Below are 20,064 nucleotides of genomic sequence, written 5' to 3' on the forward strand. Positions count from 1 at the left end.
TCTGGGAGGGGTCCCGCTCGAGTACCATGACTTCAAGGACGTGTTCAGCAAGGCCAAGGTTACTTCCCTGCCCCCTCACCGTCCCTATGGCCATCGACCTGCAACCCGGCACGTCTCCTCTCAAGGGACGGCTGTATTCCTCGTCTGCCCCTGAGAGGAAGGCCATGGAGGCCTACATCAATGACTCATTGGCTGCTCATCATCCGCCCCTCTTCATCACCTGCAGGGGCGGGGTTCTTCTTCGTTGACAAGAAGGACAAGACTCTGAGACCGTGTATTGACTACCTGGGTTTAAATGATATCACAATCAAGAACCGCTACCCCCTTCCTCTTATCTCTTCCGCCTTTGAATTTCTTCAGGGGGCCACCATCTACACCAAGCTCAATCTTCGCAATCACCTGGTGCAGATTCGAGAGGGTGATGAGTGGAAGACTGCCTTTAACACGGATCCAGCTAAAGTTTCAGCAGTCTTGTCCTGGCCCATGCCTGACACCCGCAAGCAGATACAGAGGTTTCTGGGCTTTGCCAACCTTTATCGCCGCTTCATCCGCAACTACAACTCCATCGCAGCCCCTCTTACCGGTCTCACATCCTCCAAGGTGCTCTTCAGGTGGACCACGGCTGCAGATGAGGCCTTCCGGACCCTTAAGACCCAGTTCACATCAGCTCCCATCCTCCAGGTGCCTGATCCAGACCAGCAGTTTGTCGTTGAGGTCGATGCATCGGACATGGGCGTAGGGGCTGTCCTGTCCCAACGCTTGACCTCTGACCAGAAGCTTCACCCTTGTGCCTTCTTCTCACATCGACTCTCTGCTGAACAAAATTATGACATTGAAAATCGAGAGTTACTCGCTGTCAAGTTGGCCCTGGAGGAGCGGCGTCACTGGCTGGAGGGCACCAAGATTCCTTTCTTGGTATGGAGTGACCACAGGAATCTGGAGTATGTCCGCACAGCCAAGAGACTCAACTCCCGACAAGCCCAGTGGTCGCAAACCTGACGCCTTGTCTCACCAGTTCCAGGAGAAGGAGGATGCAATCTCAGAGCACGTTCTCATCCTTTCTGCCCATGGCATGGTCGCTACCCTCACCTGGGAGATTGAGGAGCGAGTGAGGTCCGCTATAGAGGATCAGCCCGGTCCCAGCAGCGTTCCCCGTGGTTGCCTGTTTCTTCTCCCGGCTCTGCGATCTGACGCAAGCTTCCCTTGGCCAAGGAGACAGCTCAACTGGTCCTGCTCCATGTTTTCCGGCTCCATGGGCTCCCTGTTGATGTGGTGTCTGATCGGGGCCCTCAGTTCACTTCAGTTTTTTGGAAGGAATTCTGTGCTGTGCTTGGAGCCACCGTCAGTCTGTCCTTCGGGTTTCATCCCCAGTCTAATGGTCAGAACGAGCGCATGAATCAGGAGATGGAGACAGCCCTCCGCTGCATGGTTTTACAAAATCCCATGTCCTGGGCCAAGCAAGTCCTGTGGGAAGAATATACTCACAACACCCTGACTAGCTCTGCCACGGGTCTGTCCCCATTCCAGTGCACCTATGGGTTCCAGCCTCCCCATTTTCCTGCACTAGAGAAGGAGGCATCCTGTCCATTAATACAAGCCTTCATCCGTCGCTGTCGCCGCACCTGGATCCAAGCACGGGCCTCCCTCCTCCGCTCTGCAGATCGTTACTCTGTCTCAGCTAATCAACGGCGCACCCAGGCTCCTGCCTACCAAGTGGGTCAAATGGTGTGGCTTTCCACTCGGGACATTCCACTCAGGGTAGAGTCCAAGAAACTGGCTCCTAAATTCATCAGTCCATTTGCCATTTGACACTTCCACAATCAATGCAAATCCATCCTACATTTCATGTGTCCAGAGTGAGGCCAGTCAAGGAAAGTCCCCTTGTTCCTGCAGCTCCACCTCCCTAACTCATTGATGGAGGTCCTGCCTACTCTGTTCGGCGCCTGCTGCACTCTCATCGTCAGGGCCGTGGTCTATTTGGTCGACTGGGAGGGTTAAGGCCCACTCACACCAGAAGCGTTATAGCCGCGTTACTGCTGCGCCGCAGTCACCGGAGCAGATAGCTTCCAGTCTAGTCAGTGAGAGCACTAACACAGGGCGCGTCTCAGCAGCGTCCCAGAAGTCTCTCCGCGCCACGGTGCGAGCATTCCGTAGCATTTCTATTTTTGACGCGAGCCGCTGCTAAACCTCGTAAATTTCAACAGAGCACTGCGCACCAGACAGGAAGTCCGACACAGAATCAACGTAATAAACTTCCGCCCCCTTTCAAAATAAAACACAATACGCAGTTCATGTAGCTTTTTACAACTTCACACCAACGTTACGTCATGACTGGTGGCACCAGGTGATCAAAGATCGATCAAAGGGTCTCAACATGAACGATGAGAGACTAATTGTTGAAGTGGAACAACACACAATCATTTATGACACAACAGATCCTTTTTATAATCTCCTCCACGTCGGAGAAGCAAAGTCAACTGTTTGTTGTTGTTGTTTTCTTTATACACAGTTTATCGCAGGGTCTCTTGTACGTCCAGGATTCTCGCATGATCTCGTGATCTCACGTGAATACGGCCGGCTTGCTCCGCTGCCGTTACGCGGCTGACACGCACCCGGTGTGAGTTGATGCCGGGCAAAGGACGCAGCTAAAACACTGCGCAGCCGTCACGTTGCTGTAACGCCTCCTGTGTGAGTCCCGTGTTATAGTCCAGAAGAGAGGTCCTGGGTTCCTGCTCGTCACATCCTCGACCCCCAGCTTGTTGCTGATTTCCACCAACAACATCCCGATCAACCTTTCAGGACCATGCCGCCTCCCGGAAACGCTCGTCAGGGACTCGCTGCTTCACCCGTGCACAACATCTCCGATGAAGAGGAGTCGGTGTTTGATAGGACTGGGTCCCTCCTCCAAACCCCCGCCACCCACTCAGCTGAGGAGGAGGAGGAGGAGGACATACAACTCTCTAAATCTACTTTTGGAAAATATAGGAAGCATTCTGAGAGTGCAGTGTTCTAGAAGGGTTGTACGGTATTATGAGCTCTTTTAGATATGATGGTGCCTGACCATGAAGAGCTTTGTATGTAAGGAGAAGAATTTTAAATTCTATTTCTATCTACATTTAACAGGTAGCCAGTGCAAGGAAGCCAAAATAGGAGAGATGTGATCTCTGATCTTGCAGCAGCATTCTGAATTAGCTGCAAAGTCCTAAGAAACTTTTTGGAGCAGCCTGATCACAAAGAGTTACAATAGTCCAGCCTAGAAGTAACAAATGGACTATTTTTTTTCTGCATCCGCTTGAGATACGATGCATCTGATTTTGGCAATGTTACGTAAGTGGAAGAATGCAGTCCTCGAAATTTGGTTTGTGTGGGGTGTAGCGCCGCAATGTCAGAACCACCTGTCTACACACCTTTCCATTAAAACTCACCTCCATTCATGGCTTCCTCCGTCATCCACCCATGGCTTCCTTCGTCACCCATCCACATTCATACCCTAGTCCAATGATGAACTCCTCTTCTGTTTGTTTTATCTTTAAATAATGTAGGTAGACGGGGGACAGACACAGTCTCTATACTAAAGAACTGGGTGGGCAGCTGCTCTAATGGGAGCGCAGAGAAGCGTGTAAGACTGCAGCTCTGCTTCCTGGTCTCAACTCTGGGTTGTCACGGTTTTGGTCGACTAATAAACTTGGCCATGTTTCTACATATGAGAGCTGCACACACCGATGAAACATTCATTTTAGTGAACTCCGATTGGTGTAACCGGGTGTCATTACCGCCGACGTGAATAACAATCTTACTGTATATATGTTTATCTTTAGCCAGCAGTTTAAAAAAAGATTTGATGTCGCCGGCTCTGGCCCCCAGGATGCATTTAACTATGGCCCCCGGTGTCGCTAACTTCACGTTTCATAAAATGGAGCTGCCAATGACCAGAGTTGGCCTCTCAGCGGGTGTGTCGCTGAGCAGGGAAAATCTGTTAGAAACGTGGAGCGGTTGGTGGTGTACCGTGGGCTTCAGTTTGGGGCTATGCCTTCTTTCGCACAGTCACCCAGCCTCCCGGCTGCTCGGGAACTACCGGGGGACGGCTAACTGAAGCTACCTGCGGCTGTACCGCACCGGCTACAGGGGACTGGCTAACTATAGCAGCTACTGACTGTTCGGTGGTGCGGTACTGTGCGTCTAAATCACTGAGCCTCGCCTCCAAAGCTACAAATAAACTACATTTAATACAAGTACCATTATCACTAAAGGAGGACGAGAAGTAGCTAAACATGTGAGAGAGGAGAGGAGAGAGGAGGAGAGGAGAATTGAGGACAGGAGAGAGCAGGAGAGCAGGGAGGAGGAGAGATGAGAGAAGCCATTGCTATAGCTAGGCTAGTTAGTGTGACTAGCAGAAACGGCTAAAACTATCGGATTGTGGTTACTAAAGTTAAAAGACCTGTTCGTGCACAAACAGAACAAGTCTAAGGATAGTGTAGAAATATGTAGATAATCGTTGATGTAAAAAATATACGAAAACCTGTTTAAGTGAGCAGAGCAGAGAGCACCGCGGCAGTAACATCGATAACCAGAAGTGACAGAATACATTTACCATAAAACACATGTGACTACGGGATCATTTGTGTTTATTCGTGTGGCTAACTATTGAACTGAATGAACTAATGCTCGTGTTAAGAACCCAAATGAAACATTTTGCTGTGATTTGATTGAAATAAACGTATCAAAAGCACTGAGATGCATTAGACTTCATGATCAAATTGTTGTCATATATTCATATTTTTCATATGTCAGTAGTGTCCATATTCGCACGCTTTCTCAGTCCCATGAGCTACAATCTGCATTTAATTTTCTGGTTGTGAGGTGTGCCACTTTTTTGTTGCTGCCACAAAGAATTGTGGGACAGTCAGAAAGACATGAAAAAAAGAGCACTAAAGTACCTTTCCTTAATATTCAGATAATTCCAACAGCTGCCACAAAAATGCTTAATGTCACATCACTGAGAAACCTTCATGAACGAAAAAGACTATTCAGAGAGACAGACTTACAAGTACGTGCCCAAAAGGTCACCTCACAAGTCATGTACTTTGATCAATGTAAGAGCAAGTACAATTATTATATGCAATATAAGTATAATTTATATCCAAAATAGAATTAGTATAGAATTATAGAATTAAGTTTAAACCACATAATTCTATGTGTATATCTCTGTGTGGTTAAGAACACTTCACGTTTTTCAGTGATAAGACCTTTAACATTCACGGTTCATTGAGTATGGCTTGATTTCTCAGTATGAACATTAAAAAATAAAAACTACTTTAAACTGCAACACATCAAAAATAAAATAAAATTAAAAAAATAATAATAATAATTATATATATATATTATATATATATATATATAAATATATATATATATGATATTATATATATATATATATATATATTTAAATGAATGTTCATGTGTGAGAATTAAAAATCAGAAAGGGACATAAAAAACATCAAATTTCCATATTTGATTTCAACACTAGATGTCAGTGTGGTGCTATGAGGTGAGTTGGAACAATATGACTTTTACTCTTTATAGACAACCAGCTGTCATTACTGTATAACTGTAATACAGTGACAACAGACAGTGTAGTCTTTGTTATTAAACCAATGTTTGTACAGCTTACTACTATTGTACATGAGCCATGGGAGCCCTTGAAATAGTTACACTACAACATGTTAATAGTCATGATGATGATAATAATAATAATAATAATAATAATAATAATAATAATAATGATGATGATGATGATGATGATGATGATGATGATGATAATAATAACAATAATAATAATAATAATAACAATGCAGACAGTCTGACAGCAGACACTCATAACTCTGTTAGCTCTGACTGCCAGCAGTTGTATTCCTGGTGCTCAGTCTGTCATTCTGCTCAGCGTTAGCTCACTATATAGCCATGAAGCTGTGCACCCCATAGTGACTGTCTGCTGCATTTTAAAAAAAGGAGGGAGCACAGTCTGAGGGTGTAGTTAATCTTTGAATGGATACATTTTAAGCATTAATGTTGTTGTTTTTTTTCACCTTTTAAAGGTGTTATGGTTAATGTGGTATTAGCTGATATAGAGCAACAGTATCATTCATTTGAACTGGTGTTTGTTAAAGGGCCAGTGTGTAGGATTTAGTGACATATAGCAATGTTGTGATTGCAGGTCACTTTCCTTACAAATGATGTCTGTAGATTTGAGCTGAGCTTTGAGCTGAGGGAACAAAAAAAAAACCTCTTAAGTCATTTTCTTTGACAAGCTTGTGGGCTCATGTTGTTTTTGACGAACGCTGATTGAAGTTGTTGTTTTTTAGCCTCTTTCAGCCTCTTTTTCGACTTTACAGCCCAAACATTTACGTGTGATTGAGTATGTGAAGACTCATATTAATTACGTGTGTTTGTGATGTGTACGTCTCCACCGTCCACAGTGTCAACAGTATTAGTGGCAGCGATGGAAAACATTCCAGCGTGAAGAGCACAGGGTCAGAGGGCAGCTGCTCTTTGACCACAGTGGACTTCAAGAGCTTCAAGGTCACATGGACCCAAGAGATCCGTCACAACAAGGACACATGGAAGGCCCAGGCAGCCAAGGGTAATTTACTGATCTCTTCATTATTCGAACTCAAATAAGTCAATTGAAGGCTATGTGAGTAGTGGTCATCCTGCAGCCTGCAGCTAATGTTGGTACTGCTGATCCTTCTTCCACTGTAGCTCAAATAAACAAAGTCTGGTCATTCTGTGCTAATTCACTCACTCTGCTAACTGCAGGGAAGTTGTTTTCGTTAGGAGCAGACGGTTAAGAAACATCACCTTAATCTGCAGCTGTGCTCACGTTCATAGAGTTTCTTTATTATAATAATTATTAATTGTCCAGGCCAACACTCTAATAGTCTTACTACACACTTTGAGAGAAGCTGGTGAACATAGAGGAGCATTTAGCAGCTAGAGACAGATAAACAGACCATAAGAGAGGTGAAGATTGGACACATATACGGTGTTCATTTTAGGACATCCTCAGATCTAAGACTCAGATGTCATACTCAAACGAAAAGGCATCAGAGTCGCCTAAAAGTCACTCAGTCTCAGAAAAACCTTTGTCATCTTCAGACAAAAAGGCCTCATCCTCATACAAAATGTCGATCAGATACGGTTGATGAACTGGTTCTGAAAGTTTTCACGAGTGAAATAGCTTGCAGAAATTAACGATTTCCAGTTATACCACAAATATGTTGGCTTGCTGTACCAGTTAATATAACACCACTGTAAAAGCTGTTGGCTACTTTGGTGTGTGTGGGATAGTTTATTTTTTAAAAACATTTTAAATATCTTTATTTATGAATGTGCTCAAATATTTTTTTAAACACAATCTTTGTGTATGTTTTCAACATATTTTTAAAACACATTTTTAACATCTTTGTGTGTTTTAAACATATTTTAAATACATTTAAACACATTTTTGTTAAAAAACATCTTCACTTAAAAAAAACATAATTTACCTTTTCAACTGATTTTTTAAACACATGTTCACTCATCCAACATTTGCAGGCCGAGTAGCCCCAAAAGCTATCTCGCCTTATTTGCAGGACCCAAGCCTGGCCCCGTCTCTGCCATAGACATATATACATAGATGCCGCATTGAGCGGGTTGGTCATTGGTCGCGATACGTCAACGGGTCCGCCATATTGGATAAGGCAGATCTGCCCGTAAACTAATGTGTACTATATGTATGTATATATGTTCACGTGTAATGTACATGTTAGTGCTCTTTATTCAGAAACCCTCATGTCACATCTACATTTCAGGATCAGGGGCCTCATGTACGAATACTTGCGTGGATTTCCACATGAAACTTAGCCTACGCCAAAACCCAGAAACTGTCGTAGGCACAAAAATATTCAGATGTATCAAAGTGTGCGTACGCGTGGATCCAAGCACGTTTCTTTTGTACATCCCAATCAACGTGGAATTGAGCGCACGTGCAACTCCTCCTTGTCCATGCCCCTATTTACATATGCAAATTATTTAAATAAAATTTTTACTGACAAGAATACTGAACACAGGGAGACAATCAGGGGCTTGTTAGAAAGCTCTGCAGCTCTAATTTCACAAGCAGAAAATAAAGAAAACCAAAAACATGATATTTGAATGCCACATGCCCAAATATGCATTGGCACACTGGCACACTGGCACGGCTTCTAGGTAAGTAAAGAGTTTATTCGTTTATTCGTTTTCGCCATCGCGCACCGTGCCAGCCTCCAGCCTGTTCCCAACCATGCTGTTAGTCATATTGAATGAGGCGTGCGTTGAACCAGGCCACCTTGCCACGATGTTAGTTAGCTGCATTCGCGCATCACATATGATTTGAACATTGATGGAATTAAAATGTTTCCTACTTAGATAAACAGCTCCTGCTGGAATTCCCTTGTTGCCAGGAACCCCAGCATAGTCAGCACAACCCCGAGCTACTCGCCGGCCCCCATTGCGCTCTCGGCCCGGCCGCAGCTCTGCGCACAACTCCAGTAATTATCATGGTTTGCAAGTAAATCCTCGCGTTCCTTAAATCGCTCACGTTTGCAAGGTCCTCTAACAACGCTAACGCTGCCATTGTTAATACCATTTTTCTTAATCACATTACGCATGCTTTTATATCCACCTATATAATTGCAAACATGTGGGTGTGTTAATTGTTCATAAGTGTGTCTCTGATGTGCACATCACTCTGATGACTACTTGTTTTCACATTATTAACAGTTTCCCAGCGTCACCTCTAAGTGTCGCCAAAGGAACAATAGCTGTAGAAAGTGCGTACGACAGCTATGAAATTGGCGTGGGGCACGCACATTTCTACGATTGTTTCATGTTTGATACATTTGAACGTGAGTGTGGGAAAGGACGTACGCCATTTTTTTGTGCGTACGCATGCTTTGTACATGAGGCCCCTGGTTATTATATACACATATTAAATGTTAAATATAAATATTTCAATATTTATCATCACAGTAACAGTGTTACACACATTAGTAGCTGTAAACACTCAGCATTAGAAAAATACATACGTTGGTTTGGTGCTTACATAAGGAGTAAACATTTATAATCATCACTTTAAAAGTTACATACGTTGTTTCTGGTGCCTGTTTGTTTCCCAGATATATTAGTGTGTGTGTGAATGGGTGTATAAGAGACATTAACTTAAAGAACTTTGTAGAAAGGCGCTTTATGAAGTTCAGTCCATTTCCTTGTATTAGTTTACGGGCAGATCTGCCACATTCAATATGGCGGACCCATTGACGTACGATTCAGCGCTCAATGCGGCGTCTATGTATATATGTCTATGGTCTCTGCCAGACTAATAATCAACTCAACTCAACTCAACTTTATTTATGAAGCCCTTTAAAAACAGCTGCAGCTGACACAAAGTGCTGTACATAAAATAGAACATGAAATAAGACATATAAAACAAAGAACAATATAAAAACAATAAACAATAAAACAATGTTAAAATAATAGCAAAAACACAAACAGAGTCTCATGCTGGGTTAAAAGCCAAGGAATAAAAATGGGTCTTGTCTAATGCATAGAGGGAGGTCATTCCATAATTTAGGACCAGCAACAGAAAAGGCCCTGTCCCCTCTGAGCTTCCGTTTAGCCCTTGGTAACTCCAGGAGCAACTGATCAGCTGACCTGAGGCACCGGCCAGGAGTGTATGGGCGGAGCAGCTCAGAGAGGTAAGGCGGGGTGAGACCATTTAAGGATTTAAAAACAAATAAAAGAATCTTAAAATGGACTCTAAAGTGCACAGGCAGCCAGTGGAGAGATGCTAAAATTGGAGTAATGTGTTCCCTCTTACGCGTTCCAGTTAGGAGGCGAGCAGCAGCATTTTGAACTAACTGGAGACGCGCGAGGGAGGACTGGCTGACTCCAAGATAAAGTGCGTTACAGTAATCCAGCCGCGATGTAATGAAGGCGTGGATTACTGTTTCAAAGTGCTTTTGTGCAAGGAAGGGCTTCACCTTTGCCAGCTGCCTAAGGTGAAAAAAGCTGGACTTAACTATTGCACCGATTTGCCGGTCAAGTTTAAAATCACTGTCCATCTTAAAACCCAAGTTTGTGACTGTTTGCTTCCTGTAAGGCACCAAGGGGCCCAAGTCAACAGGAAGTGGTTCACAAGAGCCACTGGGACTGAACACCATCACTTCTGTTTTATTTTCATTAAATTTTAAAAAGTTCAAAGACATCCAGGCTTTAATGTCTTCAAGACAAAACAGAAGTGGTTTCAAAGAGAACGCGTCCTTCTTCTTTAGTGGCACATAGATCTGGGTATCATCAGCGTAACAATGAAAAGAGATACCATGCTTTCTCAGGATGGAACCCAGGGGCAGCAAGTACAGCGAGAAAAGCAGGGGCCCTAAAATTGAACCCTGTGGAACCCCATATGACAGCAGAGCAGAGCGGGACTCAGAACCACCAAGGCTTACGCACATAGTCCTGTTTGCCAGGTAGGACCTGAACCAGTCCAAGGCGGTACCAGAGATGCCTACTAGCTGCAACCGATGCACTAAAATGCTGTGGTCCACGGTATCAAAAGCTGAACTCAAGTCAAGGAGTAGAAGGGTCACATAATCTCCAGAGTCATTCGCCATAAGGATATCATTAAAAACTCTTAATAGAGCTGACTCTGTGCTATGTAGTGTTTTAAATCCGGACTGGAATACCTCCAGGACCTCGTGAAGACAATAATGAACATAACTTCACCAATGTGATCGTTTTTCATAGTGGCAGAAGATAACAGCATTGCTGTTTGCAAAAGTTGTTCAGGAGGATTCCAAGAGGAGCAAAGAAGACTTTGAGTTTTAATACGACACGATGTTTGAAACAAGCGGTATTAAAAGAATATGAAGCAGCCGCGGTAGCAGCTAGCGAGGCTGCTAAGGCTAAAAAACACAGAGTGTGGATGTCCTGATTGGCGGATTTTGATGATTGTCACCTATCGACCAGTCAGAGTAAGGAGAATCAATTAGTACCGACCATATTCTCATTTGACCCATCAATGACGATCCAGAATGAAGTAACCCCAAAGGTAGTATATCGCACCAAGAAGTCACACTTCACTTTCAAAGCCTCTTTGTCTTTATGTAACAACCAGGAGCTTCATTATTGATTTCAGACTAAAGCAGAGACATAGCAGGAGACATTAGCAGCGTTTTTTCGCTGGAATAGAACTTTTGACACAAACAGCAAAGATAAGACATACTGTATCATTTTGTGTTTGTTTTTTTTGCTACTCTTTGGGGGCTAGCTCGCTGAGTTTTCATCGCACAGTAATAAGACACATATCTTTGTAAGATATATACTTTATAATTTTTTCCCGCGCCCAGCCTCCCCTGAAGTCCTCTGGTGCCCCCCAAGGGAGGCACACCTCACACTTTGAAAACCGCTGCATTAAGCTATTCAACAGCTCCCTCCTCTGGCTAACGCTGGCTATAGGTCTATGAGAACTTGTTTTGTTTTTTTTAAATCAGAATGCCCATAAAGGGTTCATGCGAAAAGACAAAATTCTAAATTATTAAATTAATTATTTAGTATTTATTTTGGTCTGTTTATTTAGCCTAAACAGTAACAATATTGTAGCTATTCTCAGCAATCCATGTGAATTTGCTAGAAGCCTAGGAACCAGCTATGATTTTGTGTGTTAAGTTGACTGATGAGACGTGTGGTTTCGGTTTCGCATTCGTTTCTTGGTTCATGTGAGGATGAGGCCGTTTTGGATGATGCCGTTTTGTGCGAGGATGAGGCCTTTTTGTCTGATGATGACAAAGGTTTTTCTGTGACTGAGTGACTTTTAGGCGACTCTGATGCCTTTTCGTTTGAGTCTGACACCTGAGTCTGAGATCTGAGGATGTCCTAAAATTAACACCGTACACATAGATATATCAGATGACACAAACACATTTCAAACAAATGGTCATGTTGCTCTGTAACTGCTGAATGTGTAAATAAGCAACTAACAAGGTCATCATATCAATTTAAAATATATGTTAATGTTGTGTTCACTGCCCCCAAATGGTAAAAAGCTAAACATGACCAACATGACAAAAGATAGAACACTTCAGCACACTTGAACTCTGAATCCCCCATTCTGGGAACATTAATGCAGTTAATTAATGCTGCTGCTCTTGTGTGCGTATTGTAGACCTGGAGGCAAAGAAGGAGGCAAATGAGGGTGACCACCAAGAGAATGAGGCAGAAGAGAAAAAGGAGTCAAAGAGAACTGTCGACAGGCCGAGCGCAGGACAGGAAGACATGAACACAGACATTAAGGGACAGGAAGAGGCGGAGGACAGGAAGCAGCAGGAGGAGCAACACCCTAAAGAGGAGGATGGACCAGCGGCAGGCTCTCTGCTGAGATCAGGTCCAAATCTCACAGACAAGAAGAACACAGGAATGCAGCAGCAGCAGTGTCAGAATGGTACGCACCCCAACAATTGACAAGTACAGTGTAAATGGAACAAAGTACACACACTTCAAAACTTCATACTGTTGTACTTACATACAATTTGAAGGTACTTTACTTACTTACTTACTTCTGGCAACCTCACATACAAGCTTTTCTATTAGTAAAGTTGCTTTCTCAGTGAACGATATCACCTTGATCAGTGAAGCCAGAACGTAACAGGACTGATAACCAGGAGAAAACCTGACCTGATAACCTGATGTCAAAATCTGTCACTGATGTGCCATGCATACTTTTTCTCTAATTGAATGTAAAGTGTAAATGGCATCATGTTGACTTGATATTTTGTAGTCTTTTAAAAAAGTCTTCTCAAGTTGCAGGAAGTTGTCACAGTCAATAAAGACACAGACACAGGACACAGGAAGCTGAAAGGGTAGACTGTGACTTCATGCTAACTTAAATGTTGCTGTCTCTACAGAGCCTCAGCCTGACTGCCCTCTTATCTATTACTACAAGAGACCCAGCTACTGTGCCAGCTCCTACCGACTGCTCAGGTCAAAGGTCACAGAGATGCGACCCATCGATGCCAGAGGAAAAGCCAGGAGACTGCAGCGCATCTCGCTGCGTCGCCGAAAGTGATCTCATAGTATAGAGCCGGGGTTCCCAACCCGCGGACCGGGGTCCGGATCCGGACCGGATCGCCATATCATCCGGACCCGAGATTAATTGTAGAATTTTTTTTTTTTTTTTTTGACAGGCGAGTCTATTTCATGCCGTAACATTACTTTTCCCTATCCAAGCACTGCACTGAGCAAGCATTGGAAGGTACCAACCAATCGTGTGAGAGTCATACTACCCATGTGATTCTATCTAGCCAATGAAATCGCCACCTTGAATTCAGAGCGAGGTGCTACGAGTGAGTCTCTGTACGACGACAAAACTGGCCCGCCATCAATTATATCTGGCCCGCTAGATGACGTTGATTTATTTTAATATATATATATATATATATATATCTTTTAAGTTTAACAATTATGTTTTAAGGCCGTAAAACCCCTAACCACACACTTTTATACACCTTATTACACGCATTTTGTACAGTACTCCCTTAATTAATCAGGACGCAGAACACACGTGCGGTTCTCACTCAGCCAATCAGGACGCAGAACCCCCCCCCCGCGCGCATGGTCATGGACCGCGATGGAATTGTCAGGAAAAAAATTGGCCCGCGTCCAAACTTAGTTGCCGAACCCTGGTATAGAGTGTAGACTTTATCATTTTTATTCCTTTTTTCAATTCATTTAATTTTATCTCCTATTCTTTTTGCAAAATACATTTTTTCTAATTAATTTCTATGTTTTATTTTTATTTAAAGGCCCATTGTTAAAAATGTTAAACAGGAGTTTATGATTTGACTTTATATTTGTGGTTTCTGCATTCATCCTCCTTCTTGTCCAGCCTGAAGATTCTGTTCTTAGTTGTACTCAGCTCATTCTCACTGTGTGTTTTGGGCTGACTAGATGCCATGTACTGATGAATGGTCCCTTCAAACCTTTTTGCTAATCTCAAATCATCTTGTCATTTTAACTCCTCACAGTGTTACCTTTGTAGAGTTGTAGGTTTGTGTTCTTTCTGCAATAGTGAAAGAGTAAAAGAGTGAGATATTGACGATATCTGAGCTGATGATTTGACCCGTGAAAACATTTATCATCTTTGACATTGACAACTACACTTCAACACATTGAAAACCAACCAGAGGAGGCAGACAGGTTTACACACCTTAGGGTCATAATTAGTGAGAATGTAATGAAAGACGATGTCAAAGCCAAAACATTTAGAAACCTAAAGAACGGCTGGAAAACAAAAAACCCGAGCACATAAAAGCAAACTGAACATTTTTAATCTATTCTGTAAAATGGATCCAAAACAGAACATTTTAGCCAACTTTTTGGGAGTTGACTGGCCACCATCACCAAGACAAACCTGTGTGCACCAAGCAAGAACCCAGACAACTTCACAGAAGAAGGTGGAGGTGGTGAAGCATTCTCACATTCTCTGAAGACAAAATAAATCAATGTCCAAGCAGACATTCACATGGAAGACTCAGAACCACCAGCAGAAGAAGCACAGAACAAGAGATGAGGCCATCATGAAAGATCCTTGATGAGAAAGCACAAACAAACGTAAGACCTTCATCTGAGAGACATTTCCTACAGGCCATCATTTGGTCATCATCTGTATGTTTTAGGGTACTCTTCTGGTTTCAGGCATTCTACATGTTAAATTGGCCTCAAGAGCAATTCAATCAATTCAGTTCAGTTTAAACAGAAGGACACAGGAATGTAAGGAAGTAAAGCAAATTAGAATCAGTGAACTGAAAACTGATGTTAGGTGGTTGGTAGATTTGGCTCAGTCAGTGCTCCACTTCATCCCATAGATGTTGGATGAGGTTGAATTCAAGGCTCTGCAGACCTCTCAAGTTTTTCCACACCAAACTAGGAAAGCAATTTCTTTCTGGAGCAGTTGTTTACGGAAGCATTGTTACGTGACATAGTTGAAATATTGTTGTAAATATGACTGTATGTAGAGCATTAACACATTGTTTCACTGGAACTAGAATGAACAAACTGACTCAGACCAGAGGTACACTAAAGTGCTAGACAGGGCTGATGCTGATTGGACTCAAAGTTCAGGGAGGAGATCATTCAGTGCTTCACATGGTGATGCTTTCCTCTCACAGTGAACACAGTGTGGGACTGAAAGCCACACTGAAGACTACAAATTAGCAGCAGGAATCCTTAAATACCTGTCATGATCATTATTTTAAAGACAAGTGTTTCTGACTGATGGATGTGGGATGAATCATTAATTGCTATCAATAACTAGAATAAAATTTTGTGAATCAATGTGTACTGAAAATGAAAAATGTGTAGGATTTATCCTGCACTCATACAATGCCTTAAATATGTCTTCATTATTATACAGCCTGCTTATTTCAACATTTCTGGAGCTAATGGCCAATTCAATGTGACGAACAAGTTGTGCGTGGCCGGTGAATTTATTACATGAAGTACTCACTGTACCCAGTAAAGAAAAAGAGCAGCAGAGACACTGTGACATATAATGTTTGGTCAAAGCATCTTTTAATGAGACCATGAACAGTAAAGCATTTATTAACAACAAAACACAAATTGAAGAAAGCTTTAATCCTTCACATTCTTTTCCTCGTCCTCTAAGTGGACCATCTGCTTCTCTGTCTTTAACAGTCTGACTCCTAAAGGGAAGAAAAATGTGCACTGTCAGCTTTAAACCAGTTCATTGTGATGGAGAAGCTTCATTCAGATTGATTGCACAACAAGATGGCTGAGGACAACATAAAGGACAAGTTGTACAAGTATGATAACTTTGATTTTCTAAGATCCAGTCCAACATCCAACAGTTACAATAACACTTACTCAGACAGAAGAGTCAAAAAACAAGTCAGATAAGCAGACAGGAAGGAAACAATCTTTTTCAAGGAAAATAAAGGTGAAGAGTAAACGTATTGCCACAGCTGAAACATTCATCAGTTTACCTACTGTACTTGTCCGCTAACATTAGTACTTATCTCTTTAGTTTGGTGAAGTTCACTACAGTGATAATGGCCATCATTCCTCAATCCGCAGGAAATTCATTTAAAAAAAGAAAATCAGCAGCTAAACGTTTTTTTTATTTATAGATGAAACGCCAAGTCAGAGATCATCGACAATGAAGAAGTACAGTTCATCAGTATGCTTGCTAACCTCCGGATGGGATCTAGGGAAATGACTAGGAGGCTTCTACCTGCAGGTTTGAATTCATGAAGACATGTTGACTTAACACCACACAGCATCACAAATCTAAATCAAATATAACAAGATGAAACAAGCCTAGTATGAGCCCTGAACACTAATCAAAGATATTCTAAATGCTGCTGGCAGTAACGTGTTTGTATCAGTTCACTGTTGAACTGCCTGCTAATTAGTCCAGTCCTCACAATATTAGACATTTTATATTTTTAGTATAAAATACTCTTCATTCTATGACTTTGTTGAATAATTGATGCTTAATATTTACTGGGAGATGTGCATCCATATTGCCCAGTACACCAACATTTTGAAGTCAATATTTACACATACTATCTGGACTATACATTGACACCCACTTTGACAGAAGGGGAGGCTTTGTGGGCTTTGTAGAATTAGCGGGGCTTGTAAAGTGTATTGGACTGCCCAGCTCTGCAATTCACTTTTAATTTAATAGTGATCTCAGGACACTTTCCATATAGAACACCCAGCTATGTCCCAACAATCCCCACCAAGGGCAAGCACCTGGTGAGTGTAGGCCCAGTCCAACATGCCTGTAACCATGGTAATTCATGTCACTGTGTGCACGGCAGGAAAAGAGATGGAGACACGTGATGTCATATCTGTACGTACACTGTCAGTGTCCTCTTTCCGTGCCACAGCTTGTAAATGTTAGAAATGTGTTTTTCACTTGTTGTGAAAATGTTTCACAAGTCTCACCGTCAGTGCATGCAAGTTGACAAAGTACTTATTTAACCCAAACATGCTCTTTTCTAACATTAGTGGTGTGTATCAGGAAATAGCAGAATTATTTTATGAGGGTCAGCTGAGGGTTGGAAGGCATGATCCTGGGTTAGGGGAAATTTGAGCTCAGATGATTATCATTTCTACAATTTGAAATAAACATATAATTCTAAAATGTATGCAGCTTTACAAGGTGTGTAAGAGTGTGTGTGTGTGTGTGTGTGTGTGTGTGTGTGTGTGTGTGTGTGTGTGTGTGTGTGTGTGTGTGTGTGTGTGTGTGTGTGTGCTGACCTGGTATATGAGGAGGAGAGTTGAGGACAGGTGTATCTTTTCTGCGAGGTTTCTTCAGCTGGTCTTCCGCCTGGCTGTCTGTGCAGAGGACCTCCTCATCATCATCATCCTTCATCTCTGACTTCCCATCCACAAAGTTCTCCAGCATATCCTGGTCTGTCACACAGTCAGTCAAACTGTTACATTGTCAACCAACTTCACCAGCCTGGTCTCCATAGAAACAGACTTATAAAAAAAGAGCCCTGTTTTCAGTCACACATTTACACCTCGTGTGGAAGAAAACTGATTCTATGATACTGAGACTTGAAGATGAAGATGACAGGTCATCATGTTGTTTGTTCTAAAACAGAGATGATGACACGATCTTCCCCCTCTGTATCTGTCCACACATAGAGCTGTTTTTAGATTTAGCTTCCTGGACTGTTCTCTCCACAGATCTCACTGTGAGGACTGTCACATGAAACAAGACAGACATATGTGCTTACAGTGTGTGCTCTCCTGTGTCATCAGTCGATGTTCAGGCTCCAGGGTTGACCTCACACAGCCAGTCGTCATCTTTGAGGCCCTCTGGGCTGTCTACACAGATCACATGACACACACACACACTTCATTATTCATTAGTGGACCTTATGACGCTAACAAAAGATAAAGCAGTTCAGTGCCCTGTGTGTGTGAGACTGCCTCACTGACACATATGCCTGATGTTTAGACAAAACTGCATCAACACAAGCTTCAACCAAAGCACCACACTCACAGTTTTTAGTGGGTCAACGGTGGATGAATGTAAATTAGTGTTGTTACATTAGCTGCAGAAATTAGCTGTCTATAATATATCTTCATCAGTTAGCATGGCACACAGAGGAAACAGAAAGAAAATAAATAATTCACAGAACTAAAAACTAAAAAGAGAAGAAAAGAAAAGAAAAAAAATCAAGCAGTGGTGATGAATAAAGAATCAGTGTCTTACCTCAGGCTCAGCAGTGTCACACAGTCAGACTGGAGCGGTGGGAGTTTGAGTTATGAAGCTTGGAGGAGGAGCATCCTCTTTCCTCTGCATCCATTATCTGACAGACATCCCACCCTCCCCTCATCCTCCCCCTCCCCTACCCCATGAATGAGTTGCTGAAGATAGAATTACAATTTTAACTGAGAGGGAGAAGACTAACACAACAAACTCAAATCTTTTAATTTGCTTTGTACACTCTCTCTTTTTGAGCGCATAATAAATACTAGCAGCTGCAGCTAATATTTAATTATGAACATATTTGAACCTTCAAAACATGGTAGAATGCCTAAATGTTCATAAAAACTGGAGGCTGACAACTTTGAAGCACTTCATGCTGATGAAACAGGCCCTGTGCATCATCTGAAGTGCACTGTGGGTAGAATAAACACTAAATCATTTTATTTCATGTTCTACAACATCTCCATAGCAGTATCTCGTATGTCTGGTCTTGTTGTCCATGTAAACACAGCATCAGCTTCATTTTTTTGTTCTGACAGGAACCAAGATCAGAGATCACATCTCTCCCATTTTGGCTTCCTTGCATTGGCTGCCTATTAAATCTAGAATAGAATTTAAAATTCTTCTCCTTACTTACAAAGCTCTTCATGGTCAGGCACCATCATATCTAAAAGAGCTCATAATACCTTACTACCCCTCTAGAACACTGCGCTCTCAGGACGCTGGGTTCCTTGTGGTTCCTATAGTCTCTAAAAGTAGATTGGGAGCCAGAGCTGTTAGCTAGTTGAGTGCTAGTTATGCTGCCATACGATTAGACTGCCGGGGGACCCCCCCACCCCAGAGTTTCTGTGCTCTGTCGTCCAGCAGGTTCTCGTGGATCGTGGCTGCTGCTGTGATCCTGCACGACGTCCACTACACATAGTACCACTGTCATTATTGCTACCATATCTGCTACTGCAATCATTTTATCATTCATTGTAATTCATTGTCATTTTATCATTCATTGTGATTCATTGTCATTTTGTCAGTCATTGTAATTGTACAGTATGTTTGTGTTGATTTGTCCTGTACACGTGACATCTATTGCACGTCTGTCCGTCCTGGGAGAGGGATCCCTCCTCTGTGGCTCTTCCTGAGGTTTCTTCCACATTTTTTCCCTGTTAAAGGTTTTTTGTGGGCAAGTTTTTCCTCACTAGAACCGAGGGTCTAAGGACAGAGGGTGTCACTCCCTGTACAGACTGTAAAGCCCTCTGAGGCAAATGTACTTTGTGACTTTGGGCTATACAAATAAAATTTGATTTGATTTGATTTGATTTGCTAACAAAATAAAAGTCTGATATATCATATCTCTCTGTACCTCAAAATGTCATTATTTACTTAAAGCACCCAATGACCACTTTGAACCAAATTATGATTTTGATTATTATGTCATAGCGTTGCAGCAATTATGAACTATTATAATACCTGATAAGTCACTTTAGTCAATTTGAATTAATTAAATGCTTCATTTATTTGCTGTCAAACCATTTAAAAAATCTACTACTACATGTAATAATATTTAGTATTTGAATCCGTCATAGTGTGGCTGGACTGGCTGCACACACCAGCGTCAGGCCTATACAGGTCTGACCTCGAGCTTTGTGTTGTGAGGTGACATTTAAGGCTCTGGACATATTTTACATAATGTTCCATTCAACCCTTCCTCCGTCATCTCTATTGTGGATGGTTGTATTTTCAGTCAC

The 20,064-nt window shown here is 42.3% G+C and overlaps 2 protein-coding genes across 4 annotated transcripts in view; one reads left to right on the forward strand and one right to left on the reverse strand.

Moving 5' to 3' along the window:
- pde1ca (phosphodiesterase 1C, calmodulin-dependent a) overlaps window positions 1-13,224 on the forward strand; it is an 83,460-nt gene extending 70,236 nt beyond the window's left edge. For both annotated transcript variants that reach the window (XM_019266041.2, XM_019266042.2), the window contains 3 exons: window positions 6,477-6,640; window positions 12,239-12,514; window positions 12,978-13,224. In XM_019266041.2, coding sequence (XP_019121586.1) covers window positions 6,477-6,640; window positions 12,239-12,514; window positions 12,978-13,138 — 601 coding nt within the window. In that variant the 3' untranslated portion in view covers window positions 13,139-13,224. The remainder of the gene's footprint in view (window positions 1-6,476; window positions 6,641-12,238; window positions 12,515-12,977) is intronic.
- A 2,396-nt stretch (window positions 13,225-15,620) lies between these two features.
- Window positions 15,621-18,923, reverse strand: ppp1r17 (protein phosphatase 1 regulatory subunit 17). 2 transcript variants are annotated; one of them, XM_027274005.1, is made up of 4 exons: window positions 18,326-18,923; window positions 17,844-17,934; window positions 17,359-17,514; window positions 15,621-15,773 (listed from the first exon to the last, which is right to left on the reverse strand). In XM_027274005.1, exons 2-4 carry the CDS (start codon window positions 17,911-17,913, stop codon window positions 15,703-15,705), a joined length of 297 nt encoding a protein of 98 aa, XP_027129806.1. In that variant the 5' UTR covers window positions 17,914-17,934; window positions 18,326-18,923; the 3' UTR covers window positions 15,621-15,702. The 2 variants fall into 2 exon arrangements, with proteins under 2 accessions (XP_027129806.1, XP_027129807.1); XM_027274006.1 differs by having other exon boundaries at window positions 17,844-17,963.
- Between the last annotated feature and the right edge of the window lie 1,141 nt (window positions 18,924-20,064).

The sequence above is a fragment of the Larimichthys crocea genome, chromosome XXIII (assembly GCF_000972845.2).
Source record: "Larimichthys crocea isolate SSNF chromosome XXIII, L_crocea_2.0, whole genome shotgun sequence".
NCBI lineage: Eukaryota > Metazoa > Chordata > Actinopteri > Sciaenidae > Larimichthys > Larimichthys crocea.